Source organism: Plectropomus leopardus, chromosome 11, assembly GCF_026936395.1.
Source record: "Plectropomus leopardus strain MGB_pleo_1.0 chromosome 11, ASM2693639v1, whole genome shotgun sequence".
Lineage (NCBI taxonomy): Eukaryota > Metazoa > Chordata > Actinopteri > Perciformes > Serranidae > Plectropomus > Plectropomus leopardus.
Window position 1 is genome coordinate 18,625,168 of NC_142186.1, and position 18,213 is coordinate 18,643,380.

The window sequence follows — 18,213 nt, forward strand, 5'->3', positions numbered from 1 at the left end:
GAAGCATTTTTTTAAAAGGCTGAAAGTATGCTTATATTAAACAAAAACAAATAGGCTATTTCAATCAGCAATGATTACACAGTACATTAAAGTTATAGTTGTATATTTAACCTAATGTTAAAGAGAGTGCTATTCCAAACCCAAAAGCTCTTGTTGGTCATGTGAAATACTTCTAACTATGACAAATATGGGAAATATAGCATGGTGAGGCCAAAAGATATGTTCATTAATTATATTAGGACAATTTGTGATTGTTCTGTATTCTAGTAGCTTAAATATTTTTACATACAAAATTAGATTATAGCCTACTTCTGTCCAGTTCCTGGGATTCACTGGCAAATATTTAGTTGTTGTAAAGTAAGGCAAGCACAACATTTGCATAAACTGGTTGTGCTTTGTACAAATCACTTAATGCAGAAATACATGGTGCATTTTCAAATTAACCTGGTTTACTCTGTATGTGGGTGTTATACTAACTTACAATAACAGTGTGCTTTTTTTATTTCTTTAATCTTTAAACTCTTAAACAATTTACAAATATAAAATTGATAAGTGGTAATTTAAATAACCATGTTTTACACCATTTAGGTATGCAAAGCCCAGCCTAAAATACAAGCTGGTTTGTCTTTTTTTAAGTTAGAGCATCAGCCCCTCAAAATGTAAGTGCACTTCCCAGAGAGGCTAACTATTGCCCATGCATGGACAATTTGAGCGTAACAGAAAACTTGTATCTTTTCATTTGGGATTTTATGTACCACAACACCACCTGCAGCATCAATTTGGTGATAAGTAATGGTCTCCTGAAGTTTTTGGTTAAACCTTTTATTCCAGTTTCTGTGTATAAATGCACAACAAAAGAATCTATTTGTAGGTGTTTAATGTAGTCCCTTCATGATGCATGACTGCTGCTTTTCTTCAAAACATCCTTGGTAAGACTTCTTGTTACCAGCCAAGATATTTTTTACCAGTATCTTTTTCAACATAGTGTAATAATAATTGCTTACACCAGTGGTTAGAGCTTTGGCAGTTGCTCCTCTTCGAATGTATTCTGCTTGTCTAAATATTTTATTTTCATGGTGTGTAACTTCACCAAAGTACACTACTTTACAAGCTTTTTTTTAGTCCACTGATCTTTGCTTTTTTTCTTTTTTCATTGGAGAAAGTGTTGCATCCATCAAATGTGCATTGTTCTGAGGCATGAAAAAATTGAGTTGATTTTACAGCTATCACTTGTCTTAACATGCTAGTATTTTAAAAAAACAACTGTTCAGCATCGATTCTTTTTCAGAAAATCGTGAAATTTTTCGGCCATGGGGGGCTGAGATTTCCCTTCCCATGTTTAGGTTTCATTTTGTTCCATTGTTGTTTTAACGATTGAGAACACTTGAGAACACTGCTTTGCTTTTTTTTTTGCAGCCAATGTCTACTTATTTTTTCTTGAGTTCATAGTGACCAACCGTCTTCATATATTCCTTTTTGTCTTTTTCTACACAACTACAAAGCAGTAAAATCCCATATTAAGAGATGTGTCCAGTAGTGATACATTACATGAATGCTGTTGAAAAAACTGACATTATTTTACCCACTGGTTTGTGGACTTCCGTTTTAAAGCCTAAACTTTGTCATTTTGTCTCTTGCCATCTTGAGTTTTTTTGTTTGTTTGTTTGTTTTTTGAGGCAGAAGTGACCATATTTAGGCAAGAGGTTACCTGTGGAGGAGTGAGAAGATGAATGAACTGCAGTTTTTGGCACTTTCACAGTGGCTTTATCTTTCTTTTTTTTTGTTGTTGCAGTTTTCAATAATCTACTGTCTGCTCCATTAAGTAACATTTACAATAATTGTGAACAATATCTATAAAAGTCTACATATATCTATCAATCACAAATTACAAAAGTAATCAGTTTCCATGCCACATTTTATTCACATAGCCAGCTGGAGATTGATTTCCTCCTTTTTTTTGTATCCCAAATGTAGTTCTTTCTTGTCTTTTTCAAGACTGTCTTTGTAGTGGACAATTTATAAATATCAGGAGAAAATGCCAATTTTACATTTTGCATAAATATAGAGTTCAAATGTATGAAAAATAATGAATGTATAACTTAAGTACAGTCTGTGATTGAAAATAGAAATCTTTGTCTGTTCTTAACAGCAAAAGTGCAACAACAATACTCTTACATAACAACACTTACTATTTCCCTTACAGTAGTTTCATGCAAAGCAAATCTCATAGGGCAGTCAAAGGCATCAAGATAATGTCCAGTATCAACATTCAGTGTATCAATGATACATGCAGTTTCAACATAACTACAAAACACAACAAGATCATGCTCTGGTCTACATTCAGAATGGCGATTTGTGTTTATATGTGAGGGAAATCACAGTGATTCCTTTTTTGTTTTGTAAAGGCGTTCCAATGGGTCTTGTGATTTTGAGGCAGTTTACATTACGAAACAATACAGTAATAAGTGCCCTCTTTGGTTTTAACAGTAGTTTCTCATTCTTATTCATCTTAGTGATAAAAAGCAGAAAGAAAGCAAGAAATGGGAAACTGCACTTTAAGTAGGGTTTGACCAACGGGAATTCTTACTCCTGAGTTTAACACAGTGACACTTGGCAGAGGCAATGTGCTCAGCAGAATAAAAAACTGCCTTTAATTTACCCATATTTTTAAAAATCATGTTAGAGTAGTGCATGTGTCAGAAAATCACAGGGTATAGGGAGAGTCTTGTATGAGCTATTTAATGGATAAATCTTTACTTAACCCTTAGCTTGATTTACTTCTCTCCTGCAGCTGTTTTGTTGGCAGATGATGCTGGTTAATCATCACAGGAACCTTTGCTCACTCTGCTCCTCAGATCCTGACTGCACTTTGACCCAAACTTGATATTTTTAACTGGCTTCAGAGTCTCTGTTGAGTCCGGATGTTGATTACTTTCTGCTTCTTCATGGAGCTCAGGACTCCGATTGGATACTGAGGCTCTGCGTGTCTCCTGATAGGACGAGCAGAGCTCCTGCCATTTGTTTCGATTGGCCTCGATCTCATCGACCATTGGCTGCAACTTCCTGTTGAGCTTCAGCAGTGCCTGGGAGTGACACAGGAGAGTACAATATATATGATATATGTCAGTCCATTTGCCATGAGAAAATGTTTGCATTGTTTGTTTCTGCAAACTATGCATATGTTACATTTGTATGTGTCATATGCATGATAATTACCCTTTTTACATTATCAATTTTTTCTGTTCTGAGTCAAACCATGCCTCACAGATCTGTCTTTCCATTATCGGTAAAAAAGCGAAGAATGATGCTAAGCCATGCCAGAAATGGACCATCTCTAAAGTAGGGCTAAAAGTGCACCCGATCACCTCCAAGTCAGCCAACCCCTGACGAACCCTCCTTCTCCCCCTGAAACAAATGTGGGCTCTGGGCAGGAAACCAGAAAGAAAAATTTTTTTTTTTTTAAAGTCTCTGTGTTCAGCTTTCAATTCTTTTGTAGCTTGTAACTGAATCTCTGTAGTCTGGAGTGTAGTTTCTCTCTAGCGTCATGTTTTACTTTAGATATCTGCTCTATTTTACTGTTTTATGTATGCTCTCAGCTGTACAGGAGACGTGTTAAATTACTGCTGATGAATACCCAGCATTTCCTTATTTTGCTGCTTCAAAATAAAATCTCATCCATTACAAAATAATCTATCAGCAATTATGTGTTAATCACTCAATTAGCAGATTGCAGTTGGCGGCTTTTCCACAAAAAATTAAGTCTACAAGCAGAAAGTGATATGTTAGATAAGAGCTGCACCTCTCAAACAGGTTAACTTTTTTTTACCTGCCGTGCTGTGTGATAGAAAAACATTTGCAGCACATGAGTGTGGCAAAGGAGTAACAGTATATTACTTGAGCTTCGCCACGTAGGCAAGACAGCTGCCAAGCAGCAGACAACTGTTGGAGGCCAACAAAAATGGCTGTTTTTTAACAACTGTTCAGGACATGTGTGCTGTGTTTATAGCAACTAAACTGGGTAAATTAAGCCAAAACATTACCTTTTCCTAACTCTAGCCATGTGCTTTTGTGCCTTAACATAACCACATGTTAACCACAGTGTTGTCACAACATAAAATTGAAAATCGAAATGTGTAAACACAAAAAGTTTTAACATATCTGCTAAATGTATGACAACTACAAATGTGACATATCTGGGGTTTGCAGAAATGTCCAGTATCAGCATTTATTCTGGCAACTGAGTTGTACATATTTAAACTCTCAAAATAATGCTTTTATTTGTGTGATTTTTAAAATGAGACCCACGGTAAAAGTTTAACTTTCGATATCAGGGGTTACTTACCTGGTAAAGAGGTTTACATATACCATCTATCCACTCCAGCTGTAAAACAGGTAGTTCATCTTTGCGATTACGGTCAAATATGGCCTACAGAAAGGGACAATCGATTGTCATCCATGACCAAAAACATTCATCATAATCATTTGAGAAAAAATAACAGCTCACATCAAGAATATGATTTGAATTTAATGCTGGCAACTTGTATGAAATAGAAATCGCTGTTAAAAGTGAGAAAATCCAAATGAAAAGACTTTGAAAGCATGATTACTTACCGCTGGGGTCAACTTCAGCTCAGACCTCTCTCTGTCACCTTGTTCAAAGAATTCACTCGTCACCAGCTCTGCAACCTTGGGACATCAATGCCATCCTTCATTATTTAATCATTTCACTCAAACATGATGTAACATTTTCATATTAAAATGTGGGCTCAAAGCTAGAAAGTGCATGCATTTTGCTACATTTTGTGCTCAATCTTCCTTTAGTGGTTTGGCAGGGAAAATTCTGGTATTTTTCAGGGAGATCATGCACATTTCTTGAATGAAAAGTGTAGCACATGCAAAAAGACGCAACCCTTTCCTGAATATTATGTTTGTGTCACTCTAGAATGCTTTATTAATAATGTTGTTGTGGGAAAGTTGATTATGTTCAGGGATGTTTATTTCAGCTATTTAAATATTACATTCATGTACCATGTAGGCTTCGGACGGAGGTGGTTGGCAAGGATGGTGGGGCACAAAGTGTAGGACCTTGACACCAGAACTTTAGGTTAGCGTCCAGATTTCTGTGTTAGGTTTAGGCAACAATTTACTTTGGTTAAGATTATGAAGAGATCATGATTTTGCCAAGGTGTTAATAAAAAGTGTAATAAAAAGTTTCTGTAGTCCCTACAAGCGGATACTGTATTACAAGATTGCGTTCAGTATCAACAGATACGTTATATTACGTTACGTTAACTTGCAACATGACCTGATTAGCTTATGCTAACATAAAGGTTATTTGTTTGGCATTACGTTTATGAAGAGAAATTTAAAATAAGACACGCACATCCCATAGTAGGTGCTGGGTCCAAGATGAACAAATTTAAGTCTAAGGAAGAACATACTAGCTCAAAATATCACTTGTTTTGCAGAATAAAAATCCTGGTGTGCAGATCTCTTTACATATGGCATTATATTTCCCTTTAAATGTATTCGCCATTTCAAATGAGTTGTATATAAACATAATTTCTAGGAGACATGGCTATTTTCTTTGATCATCACGATGTCAACTTGCATGATAACCTCATTGTGAATGACACAAGACTGATGCACCCAGGGATTTTTTGTGTTAGTTGAAAGAGAGTATCATCAGAAAAGTGCACTGTAAAAAATCATTGTGTTCAGTTAAATTTGATAAATAACAAAACGTTGGAAATAATTTCTGTTCATTTTTCAATTTGGCAAACAGTATTGCAAGTAATATCAATATATCGCAGAATTCAACAATGTTATCACACATTTTTTCCTAATATTGTGCAGCCCTAACACAGACGTGATAAACTTTGTGATAGGAACTCAAACCTGTTTTGATATCTTCCAAGGACGAGTGACTGCACCCAGATCACATCCTGTCATCAGCATGGACCTGTTGATGACATCAAACTCATTTCTCGCTACTTGTTTTTCTCTTCATAAAAGTGAGAAAAGTGATTTTAGCACAGGAAAAAGTTAGAAACCTGAGAACTTCTCTGTGTCCTTCATCTGTCCAGCTGAATTCTCCAGACAGAACACACTCAAAGAACTTGGTTCTGCGCCTTACAAAGAGACAGTCAAGGATACAGAAAATGTGAAAAGGCAAAAGAATACTTTCAAAGAGAGTTTTCACCATAGGAGCACTTTGTAACAACACAGAAATCTACATGTTTATTATTCTACATGTATGAATGTATCCAATAATCTGTCATTATCTATTTCAGTTCTTTTTATTCATTCATTTTTAAAAAGACCACTTACTCAAAGTGCAAAGTAAGATCTGTTGAGAGAATAGCCTGCTTCAACAGTTGCATCATGTGGCTGTACTCTTTCGAGCAGAGGTTTGCAAAGATATTGTGACCCTGTGAGGAGTCAGAATACAATAGCATACAGTAAGCACATGCACAAAAGCAGATTAATAGTGGCTAAAATGTCTCCTTCCAGCCAATGTATTGGTAAAGTCATTGCTCACTGTCAAATGCAGTCCTCATTATCATTGTTAATTAGCAATGTGTATAGACTTTCTCTGTCCTCCGTTAAAAGAAATCAATAGAGAAAATGGTTCCTGATGATCAAACTGATCAAAGCATCCTCGCCTACCATCGCCGTCCCAAAGCTCAAACTGCACACTAATGGCTTTCTGAAAGCCTGGCTCACTAAGACACATTGAATCTTGTCTCCAAACAACACAATCGCCAGACACGTCAAAACTTTATGTTTCTTTATGTTTCAACAACCCTGTGGTTTATGTGGTTGTGTTAAGGCACAAAAACGCCTTAGTTGTGATAAGGAAAATATCATGCTTTGGCTTAAAATATCAATTTATGGTGCCACAGTCACAGCAGAAAATGTGGCAATGTGTAGCTAAAAACACTTTAGTGACACAATCGCCACTGGAAAGGCCATGATCATTTAGCTTTCACGCCTTCCATCAACCCCTCCACCTCTTAATGACAAGTTAAGGTCATATACATGTAATCCCAACTATGTCACTTCAGAAATGTTGATATCATACTAATAAAATGTACAAATGTAATACATCCATAACATAAAAAAAAACATACAACGCCAACCTCATCTTCTGCCGACTGGGCTGTTCCAAAGAGTGATCAGACATATAGTCATGGATGATCGGGTGCTTTTTTATTAGCCATTTAATATTTCTTGATCGTTTTGCATGTTTTCTTGTTGAGTAGAGTGTGTATGGCGCAAACTACAAGCTCACAGAAGAAGAACTCGCTATATAAGCCAGTACAGCTAATACAGTAAACCTCTGAATAAATAGATCACTATGATTAGGAATAATGGTCTGACCTCACTTTGGAGGATCATGACTGCATGGTTGAAATGATGATGCTCCAGGGTGGCTGATGTCCCATAGAGCAGAGCCAGAGCAGAACCTGTCCTGCAGGACAAGACAGAGCATGGAAACTTTCAGTTTCCTGGAGTACGCTCATTGTTGTCATACTTTAGACCTGCGCACTTACTTGGCTTGAAAAGCATTGTTGGTGCCTCGGTGGTCCAAATCATGACACAGGCAACCAACCATCAGTGCCAGTATCTCAGCATCTGACAGGACATCCTGGAAACTGGCTGTCTGCCGAAAGTAAAACAGATAGACAGACAGCATTCTCTGTTTATTCTGTTCATTTTTACTATCTCCACCAGGCATAAGCCTGGGGGGACCATGGGTTTGGTTGTGTGTGCGTGCATGATTGTAATTGTCTACACACACTTCTCAAAACTACTGGACCAGTCAGCCTAATATTTTGTGTGCACATTTATGACTGTGTGCTCAAGGAGCTCTCGTGGTTGTGGTGATTCACAATTGTTGAAAAACTTGTTTTATTGACTGTTTTTTGCCGTTATCGACTCACTATTAACCAGACCGTTTGGGTCACAAGTTATCAATAAAATCATGTTGCAAAAGAAGAAAAGCAAAAGGCATTTCTGGAAATCGTCTTGGCTAACAAGAAGCCCTGCCGTCTGTTGCAGGCAACATTTTGGCCTTTGCTCACCAGGTACAGCTCCACTACCCAGAAACAGCCCCAGGCTTTGAAGCCAGTCTTACATATTGGCAAACTATGGAATTACAACTTCTGGGACATGATGACATGATGCCAGTAAGCCCATAAAGTCTTTTTTTCCATAGACTTACAAAGTGACAGTCTGTAAAATGGGGGATACAACCCTTGCAAAATGACTAGTTTCACTATTAGAATTCGATCAATTCTGTCCAATAACAATTTAAAAATGATTAAATCTTTCTGTCCCAAGTTAAGTTAGCAGAGCACAAAACCATAACTTAGCTGCTTGGCTAGCGAAAGTCCCTGATGTCCTTTCTCAGTGGGCCCAACTATATGGAAGATGTGGCTAATTTCATACTCAGTAAGAGGAACTTTTTTGGCTTTGGGTGTCACTGAGCAACTTCCTCCAAACCTAGATCCAGTTCTAAGAGTGGCTGCAATCACATCTGGTTGAGATCTGCACTCCACTGAATGCTTTTTTCTAGTCACTGTATTAGCTTTTGTCATTTGATAGGGTAGGATGAGATGGGATGGCATATGATAGGACACCAACTGAACTCAAATGTTCCTCCTTTTAATTTTCTCTTAATGATGTTGCTCCTGTGATATTTCGCCCTAATGATGTTTTGTTTAATGACTGATGATTAGTTTACTGAGTCCACTCAGACTTACTCTTTCATGACAGGCTCTAAAAATGACTTCCCGGGCTTGTTATACTCATTAAAGTTTGGATGGTTTGTTTTGGTGGAAAATGGCATTTTCTTTATTAAAGAGTTTGACATTATGGAGTGAAAGTATACACGGAGAGCGAATGCAGAGTGGGTAAGACTTGCATGAGAAAGGATCTAGAAACTTACTGTGATCATGATGAACATGCACTGCGACACATTGAAGGCATGCCTCCAGTTGTGATACGCCACAGTTCGATAGTTCTTCCTCACGGTCAAAAGCCAGCGGCACAGAACCTACAAGACAAACATATAGGTGATAAACTATATGTGCATAGACACTGTGGACTTAGGCGCCAGACAAACATCTCACAGCACCACATATTTCAGGGCCTCACCTCATAGTCAATTTTGAACTTTTGGACGACACCGAGTTCCAAAAACATCCGTAGTGACGCAGTGATCATGGCATCATTGTCCAAAGAGAAGTCGTTGAAGTGAAACTCATCAATGCCCAACTCACTGCTCAGGGGGATCTTAGCTGCCTTAGGGGGACAGAGGACAGCGCTGTCAAACACACAGTTCCAGCGAAGGAAGAAGCAAGCACTCAAACACGTTTGCAGACAGTTTTCAAATTACACTTCACCTTCAACCACTCACACTCATTAGATTTCACACATTTAATAAAGTCATTATATCGATGATGTGCACTTACAAATGTTTTGTCTGAGATTACCTTGAGTCTGTCAACTTCTACCTTGGAACAGGTAGCATGGTAGGACAACATCTGAGAAAAACAGAATAAATGCAAAATAGCTGTTGAAGACTGATGCTAATGAGATGAATGTCCTAAACAAAATGAGACCAACTCTGAAAAAGACACCACCACAGAAGATGATCAATATGTTCCAAGAACGTTATCTATCTTTCCTACTTCACTCGTTATGTAATCCGGATCAAAGAAAGTATATTTCTGCTTTTAAAACCAATTTGTTGCCGTACTTTGGGTCTCCTGACAGAAAAGAAAATACAGCAGATGTTTGAAAGAAACAGCAAAGATTATGTGGCAGAAATACATGAGTGTGTGTTGCCTTTGATGAGAGGTGAGCAGACTGGCACATGTATTTATCGTGAATTATTGATAGCAGCTGAAATATTTATGGTAGAGAAGCAGAACAATGTTTGGTGAGGATAATGTGACTGCTCAGGTTAGATACCGGGCAATGGAGTGGAACACAGATAGAGACACTAATTCATGTGGAGAGCCAATGTTAAGATTAGCATTAATCAGTGACACCACTTTCTTCAATCACTATTTTCTCATGCACTCCTTTTGAATAGATTTTAGGGGTGTAACCAAAAGACAGTTTTTCTTTTAAAGTATTTTAATGTTTAGCAGAATTTGTTAAAATTTTGTGTATTTTAGATTGTTTAAATTTATTTTTGGTTAAACAGAATGGATACCTGATATTTTCCATACATTAGCCTATGAAATTCATCTTGTTGTATGTCAAGATTTAGACTGAATTTCAGAGGACAACTTGTTTTAACAGGTACTGCTCTTTACTTTTCATAGGTCCAGCTTATTTAGAGCCACTTTAATGCAGTGTAGTTGCAATGCTGGTAAACAATACATTTATATGCCCATCAAGTGCTTTGAAATGAATAGGAAGAGAGAGGAAGAGAATGATGTATTTCTGTAATATCTCTGCAATTTTATCTCTCTGTTTTTTTTTGTAATTTTGGTATCACATTTTTAAAGAGACAGGAATGACAATAAAAGAGACAAATCTGTATAAAAATTTGACGTCCTCAAAAAAGGTGGGGTGAGAGTTGAAAAAACAAGTAAATTTTGCCATAATCAATATGTTGCAGTGCTTACATCCAGTGCGACAGACTGCTTGGCCCATGTCTTCTTAACTTGATTGTACATCATAGTGTTGTTGATTCCAAGTCCACAGAATATCACAAAAGCCTGCACACAAAGGAAAATAAATGTGACCTTAAAAAATTGCAATAATGCAACAATGAACACTTAAAAGTCCTGTGTGTAGGATTTATTGTCATGCAGCCGTGTGCCCAGTGTGTAGGAGAACTGGCCAATGCAAAAACATAAATATCTAGAGCCAGTGATTGATTTGTCTGTTCTAGGCTACTGTAGAAACAACATTGTGGACTTTGTGGAAGAGGACCACGAATGTTTAAGGAGAACTGAATGCATCATTGGAGGCGGGGCCCCATTCATTTCTTTGAAAGTTGCTCAGTGGCACATGAAGGCTAAAAAAATTTCAACTTCCTGAGTGTTAAATTATCCACAAATTCCACATGGGCCATAGAACAGACGCACTAAAGACTTACACTGGACGAGCTGGCAACTTTCAGTTTAGCCAGCTTCTAACTTGAATGGGTGAAAATTATAAAATTGCAGCTTTTCTAGACTTTCTAAATGTTATAAGACCAATTTTAGCAAATCTTCATGGTGAAATTAGTCATTTTACAGGGATTTATGACACTCAAAAAAATGTATCTACTGATTTACAGACTTCTCTATCACAATGTAAGTCTATGAGAAAAAATAAGCCTTTTTGAGCTTAATGGCATCACATGATGGACCTGGATTTGTAGTTACATGATTTGGCCACTATGAAACATTGGCTTTAAAGTCTGCCGCACTTCCTAAAGGGTCCTAAAGAGAGGACCCACTCCACATATTGATATAAACACAACAATTCTCACTTTCACCTAATTATAAACTGATGAAAACATTGTGAGGAATATCATATACCATTTCTACCAATAGATGCCCTTAAATTCTATAAACTAATTAATTTAAAAATTTTTGAATTTTAAAAATCTAACCTCAAACAGTCTCTGATCTGCATCATTAAACGTCTTCCGGTCTAGGCGATTCAGAATTTGTGCGACCCCTGCAGAAAACACACACACAAACACACACACACACACAATTGACTGTTGAAAACTGGTTTCAGAGCACAAATTGCCTATTTATGGTATATTTACCAATAATCTGATGAGTTCTATTCCAGATTGGGACACATAACACTGATCTGATGTGAAACCCTGAGGCCTGGTCCGCCTGTAAAGAGAGGAGACAGCATCAACGGAGTTTATGCATGCTTGAGAAATTTATATTGCACCTGTAGTTTTTCTCTTTTACTGGGGAATTAATTAAAAAACAACACATCTATTTTTATTTGGTGGTGTTTGTGGTATGTGTCTGTGTCTCTTGGTGCAGTTAAAAGCATGTTTGTGCATTAGTGTGAGCTCTAATAGGTCTTATAGTGAGACGATTGTGTCCACACCTCAGCATCAAAGCGTGGGTCCTGACACACATCACTGATGTTAACAGGAAGTCCTGTGGAAGCCACCAGCTCAGCAATGCTGTTATTGATCAGCCAATCGGAACACGAAAGCTTTTCCATGCTGATGTGGCCAGTAACACAAACGGAAACAATAGTCAGGTCCGGGCACTCAAATGTGCAACGTAACAGCAGTAAATATTGAGCGAATTCATTTTTTTAACTAGTTTTGTGTTATGGAGATCTATGAATGCACATCACAACCATTTGTTTTCATTAATGGTGTGTGTTGCTGATTTTGCATGCCTCAAAGAATCCCTCTAAATTTATCATGCTGCTGTGTTTTTCACGAATTCGCTTTCACCTGATGTCACGGTCCATGTTGCATAAGGGAGACATGAGCTCAAATGTCTTGGAGAACTTCACAACCTGTAGAAGAGATGTGTCATCACAACGAGCAGCAACAACATTTAGCAACAAAGATAGGAGAGTTTTACACAAGAAGAGCTGTGTGTTGTAATAGAAAAGCTTAAGTTAATATTTTTCTGAGGCAGAAAAAAATTAAAGCTGAGCCTCACAGGTGAGTCGCTGTCTTCCAGGAGAAGCACAGAGCAGCGTTCACACTGCAGCAGGGTCAGTGCTCGCTGCATGATCTTCCTAACAATCTTCTCCAGGTCAGTCTGCTCCTCAAACAGGTCATTGACCACCTCTAGCAGAGCCTGTGGCCACAACAAAGGACACTAATGACTCATGAGCATTGCACAGTCATTACATGTATATATATATATTAATAAGGTATAATTAATATAATTTTTTTATTATATCTAATTAAAAATATATATATTTCAATTAGGTATAAAAAATATTGATGTTACTGTTGATTCTCCAATGGCTGTAAAACAACCAAACATCTTTTTGTGAATGCACATTTTACATTCTCTTACCCGACTCCTTTCATACTCCTTGCGAGACTCCGAAAACAACTTGGCATTGGAAATCGATATTCCACAGAAAGGTAGATACATCTGCAGTACCTGAGTAAAAGTAGTGAAAGGAATGCATAATCAATAACAGTGTTAGCTATTTGTATGCTCAACAAAGAGGCATAAAACTGGATAAGAGAAAAAGAAAGAGTGAGGGGGGAGGGGAGTAGAGAGTCATGATGGAGTTAGCTGCTTCTCGGCACAAATTTCTCTCAGATAGATTCCCTGTTAATGAAGTATTGATTTAAAGAAAGAAGGCATTTAGTGAGACATCAATGGCCCTAAAATATCTAGATAAGACCGCAGATCAAGATGGATTTTTTAATGTTTTCAGTGTCCGTGGCTCAAAAGCAGTCACTGAAGTTGTTTTTCTTTAGCTTTATTTAGAGATAGGTATTTTTTTCAATTCACATGCAGTAAACATCATTTAAAAAGGGTTTGAATTACTGCAAACAACTCAAAACTTTGATTTCTTTGAAGTGGAGGCCATGGCTTTCCACAACTTCATTCTGCCACCTTGTGGACAAAGTGTTGTATCTCAGTGCAGCTGAACTCATGCAAAGGTGAATTAACAAATTGTTTGATGACTAGATTTACTTCACCAGCATCTCTCTGTCCTGGTGACGTTTTTACCCCAGGCAGTCAAATGAGTATTATTTTTTATCGCCTGGCTTACATCCTCAAACAAGAAACAAGTACTTTTTACTAATACAACAAAATCAAAGTATTATTTTCTTATCAACAAGCTGGGAAAATGAAATTGTATTCACGAGCCAAGGAACTGTAAAAAAGAAAAAGTTAATATATGCAGATTCTAGTAAACCCATCCCAAGTGCGCAGGGAGCAACTGAAAGTGTATCCACAAAAAATGTGTTTTCTATATTACACAGCTAGACATATTTAATGTTCCACACTTGAGTAAGAGTTTGACCTCCTCCCTTCATTTCTCTGGATTTTTGCTTCCAAGGGAACACTTTGTCCCTCTCCGCAGCCATTAAGAAGATTCACAGTACAAACTTTTCAGCTGCATGGCTCAAGAGCTTCTGTGCAATAAGTGTTAGTGTGTGTGTGTGTGTGCGTGTGTGTGTGTGGTGGTGGGCCAGTTACACGATGCTGAAGAATCCAATTTTAACTGCATCACTAAAATGCCCTTAATGGTCAAACCAACTGCAATAATACTGAGGATGTTAAATGGGCAATAAAATGCATGAGAATGTGAAAATCACAAGGCTCACCTTCTCATCATCCTCAGTGAAGGGAGTGCCCATGGGATTTTTGTTGATTGCTTGAACAACACCGATGACTTCTCCATCACTGTTGCAGATGGCCATACAGAGGATGGACTGAGTCTTGTAGCCTGTTAACTTGTCTATCTCATCACTGAAGCGGTGGTCCTGGAATAGTGAACACATAAATAAAACATGCACAGTTCATTAACAGACACCTCATTGTACTCAGGAAATGCCTGCTCATTTGACATTGTAGTCTTGTCCAAATATTTAGAGTTTTTGCGCTTGTGTCAGGTGCAGTTGTTTGGATATTTAAAATTCAAGGCTGTGAGGGAGACCTCTTGTTTTCACTATACGCAGAAAAAAATATAATACCCCTGACACATATCTACACTATTGCAGTAATAGACCTCAAGGGGATCCACATCATCATGTTCCCTTAGCCTCCCATGCAGCCCAGGGCCATGATATAATGATGTGGAGCGCAACTGGTAGCGTATAAGATGAGGTCTGGCTTGTGGGAAGAATTATCACACTTGCTTTCCTGCCTTTTGCTTTCACTGTTATAGAGAGGTTTTTTTAATCTGACATAATTGAGGTAATAACCCAGTGTCAGTGACTATTTGCTCAACTCACAGAGTTCTGATTAAAAAACAGCTCATTTGAATGTCCTCCATTAATGTGAACATTTGTGGATACTTTTTATGCATCCAAAGGGCCACCCCTGTTTGTGTTTATGTTTACTCCCAATAGTGAAATGATAAATGATCTCCAAACCAGTCAGTGATCATTAATCAGTTGATTCACTCGTATGTCATATGTTGTAAAGCCGCCCGAGGCTGATTTTTTTTTTTTTCTATTTTTACTCTATTTTTAGCAGTAATTTGATATGCAGATGGATAACAATTCATTTGGCCGATAACTGATACCGATATCAATATATCCACTTTTATCCCCACCTAATTTTAGTGATCATCCGGTCTCTTCTGGAATGAACATCATGTTATACACACTCTTATCGTGATGGCCCACCAGCAGATGGAGAAATAAAATGCAATGTTTTTCAGTGTATGTAATATTCATTCATTGTGCAAAATTAGAAAAATACTTCACTTTAGGGTTTATACACACTCAGGCACACAAACACACACACACACACACACACACACACACACACACATAAATATACATATAAATTTATATACACAATGAACTTTGACTTTATTAATCTGTAAAGCACTTTGGGTGCCTAGTATGAAATGTGCAATATGAATAAATTTGCCTTGCCTCACTGCAAATACACCTGCATTAACTTTAGTATAATAAGATGTTAACATTTACCTCATATGCGTTTGAGATGTTTACAGTTTCCCCATGCTCTGCCACATATCCGATGATGCCCTTTCCCCATGGCACCTGCACTTCGTTGGAGTTCAGGGTGCTGGATGATGGTCTGACAGTAGTGCCTGAGTGCACATCAAAGAATTTGGACACCAGCGTCCTCTTATGCGCGGGTCCCTCCACAAGAAAAAGTGAACACCTGTCTGCATCCACCAGGATGCACACGTTGATCAGAATCTTATAGCTGAGATTTGTGAGGTCCAAGTCGTTGGAGATATCCTTCACTAACTCCAAGAAAAACTCCCTCTCGTTGGTTTCCTTGAGTCTGTATTTGTAGTCGATGGCGCTGGAGGCGTACTGGGGCACGTTGACCCTGGACTCCAGCAGGGCGCTCAGGATGTGCGCGGTGGTCGGAGGCAGGGAGCTGGCTTTACGCAGGAGCGCTCGGCGCCTCATGCTGGACTGGGACTCGTGTTCGCTTAGGCTCACATGCTCATCGTAGGTCCGGTGCGCAGTGGTGGCTTTGGACCGGGCGAAGTTCCGTCGCAGCTCCATGTGGGACGATCTGCGCCGGAGCCCGTCTGGGTTAGTCGGCCAGAGTGGGTCTCTGGCAGCGCCGCTCTTGTCCTCCGCTGTGGACACTTTCGATGGTGGATGCTCCTTCAGCCATCTGGTAACTTGATCACATTTCGCCTTCCGAACCAGATACTCCTCGAAGAGATCTGGGTGGCAGTCCAAAAACGCCTCAATATCCGAGAAGTCAAACGTCGTCATGGTGAGAGCTGCTGTGGAAAAGAGACACTCAAAGAGTTAGACGAGTGGGTGATGCGGCTGCAGACGAGCTTCTCAGAGAAGTGATGTCCTCAAAACATTTATTCATTCGCCCCCCTTTATGAGTCAGTCCATCGTACGCAGCAAAAGTGGTCAAACAGATTCAGTTTGTTTGGGAGCGGACCGATGACGCCTGAGAGAGCTGTCAGTCAAGTCGACATTGAGCTCTGTCTCTGGGGCTCTCCGTGCAATACTATGCAGAGGTGTAGAAAAACACAGCGCCTATATATTCTCCTTAGAAAATGAAAAAAAAATCTGCAGGGCAGGCTGTTCACTCGCTGTCTTTATTCTATACCGCCAAGAGACTCTGTGTGCAGGGATCCAATCAAAACCCAGTACCAATTCAATGTTTCGTTTACATCTGAAACGTACAAGAAGACAGTATGTGTGCAATAGGAGGAATGCGGTTGTATGAAAGAGAGAGATTAAGTCAACAAAGAAAAATGTTTGCATGTAAATAAAAAAAACCCAGACAAAAACAAACACCCACACACTACTTCTGTGATTGTATTTGTGAAACCAACTAGGCAATGTAGGCACCCTGCTCAGAGGCCCCTGGCCCTCGGGTAGGATGTGGGAGCATGTTTGGGGAAATTAAGAGTCTGGCCCTGACTCTGTGGACCAACAGTCAACACTGGTGTCTTCTGACCATGTGCATCCTTTCCTAACATTAACCCTTCAAAATCTGGTTGGACATCACTTTTTCTTGTGCAGCTGTCAGACTCCTTTCACAGTTTATTTAACCCCTTGAAAACATGAGCTTGATTTACAAACATGGGGGAAAATGCAATGACCAACATGGTAAGAAATATCCTACACACAGCAAAACATTAGTCAAAGGGGATGCAGAAAATGACCTGAAAATTAGTTTTGTAAAAGAAAAAGAAAAAAAAGGTGACAATTATTACAAAATTATCAAAAAAAGGAAAAAATGTCAGTAAAACAAAAAAAAAGTATAATCATATAAAAAAAAAATAGGCTACATATATTTTTTTTAATTTTCACACTTTTTTCCCAGGCCACTTTCTTGCTTATTATTATTATAATTTATTATTATTATTTTCAGGTAATTTCTTATGTTTCAGCATGCTATGTGTTAAGTTGCTTGATGCCCTCAGAAATCAAACCAATTTGCTCAGGTTTCAAAGGGTTACTCAAGGGTGTTAAGCTGCTCAAATTTAACCAAACCTCAACCATGTAAATGGCAAATCAAAAAACATATTTAGTTTTGTGGTCATGTGGTGCATTTTACCGTAAAACAAACAACATTTTTCAGTATAGACTTGCTGCACAGGCCCTGCTTCAAATCTGGCAGCTACCGTTTATGTATTTGCGTTAACCTTACTAATTTAACTTGCTGCAGTTCCTCAATTTGTCCACCGGAGGGCAGTAAACAGCCATGTTCACTTTCAACTCTAAACTAGTGTTTAACAAACAAAATCAAACGAAATATTAAATGAAATATGAATAGAGGGACGCAAATGCAGTATATTTACTGCTAATCATAGCCTGTACTTGAACAGGGATAGCTTTATTGGCAATGCTAAACAATATGAATAATCTGTGTTAATATTGGAGTTGTTCCCATAGACAAATGTTGAGATAAATACTCCAGTTGTTACCACTGGAGAATGACTTACACGATCTTCTTATAATAATATCTATTTTGTTCCTGTCATGTCTAATTTGTGGATCTATTATAAATCTGAAATATAAGTCAGATTGCTCCAGTTTGGTCATCGTAT

The 18,213-nt window shown here is 38.3% G+C and overlaps 2 protein-coding genes across 2 annotated transcripts in view; one reads left to right on the forward strand and one right to left on the reverse strand.

The window, feature by feature from the left end:
• The window catches only part of spmip4 (sperm microtubule inner protein 4), a 67,344-nt gene that overhangs the window by 36,424 nt on the left and 12,707 nt on the right, over positions 1-18,213 (forward strand). The window lies entirely within an intron of this gene.
• pde11al (phosphodiesterase 11a, like) lies at positions 1,898-17,920 on the reverse strand. The gene is made up of 20 exons (XM_042489557.2): positions 15,638-17,920; positions 14,303-14,461; positions 13,029-13,118; positions 12,663-12,803; positions 12,449-12,513; positions 12,088-12,208; positions 11,786-11,861; positions 11,624-11,691; positions 10,647-10,739; positions 9,501-9,551; positions 9,163-9,309; positions 8,954-9,061; positions 7,557-7,666; positions 7,384-7,474; positions 6,331-6,431; positions 6,054-6,131; positions 5,899-5,962; positions 4,612-4,686; positions 4,343-4,426; positions 1,898-3,083 (listed from the first exon to the last, which is right to left on the reverse strand). The coding sequence occupies exons 1-20, from the start codon at positions 16,409-16,411 to the stop codon at positions 2,817-2,819; spliced, it is 2,763 nt and encodes a 920-aa protein (XP_042345491.1). The 5' UTR covers positions 16,412-17,920; the 3' UTR covers positions 1,898-2,816.

Bases quoted from the DNA above. Each gene is read 5' to 3' on its own strand.
- pde11al (XM_042489557.2), bottom strand. From the start codon at position 16,411: ATGACGACGTTTGACTTCTCGGATATTGAGGCGTTTTTGGACTGCCAC. The intron at 9,062-9,162 runs GTGAGGCCCTGA...TTTGTCTTGTAG, and splicing joins AGTTCAAAATTGACTATGAG to GTTCTGTGCCGCTGGCTTTT. The intron at 7,475-7,556 runs GTAAGTGCGCAG...CTTGTCCTGCAG, and splicing joins AACAATGCTTTTCAAGCCAA to GACAGGTTCTGCTCTGGCTC.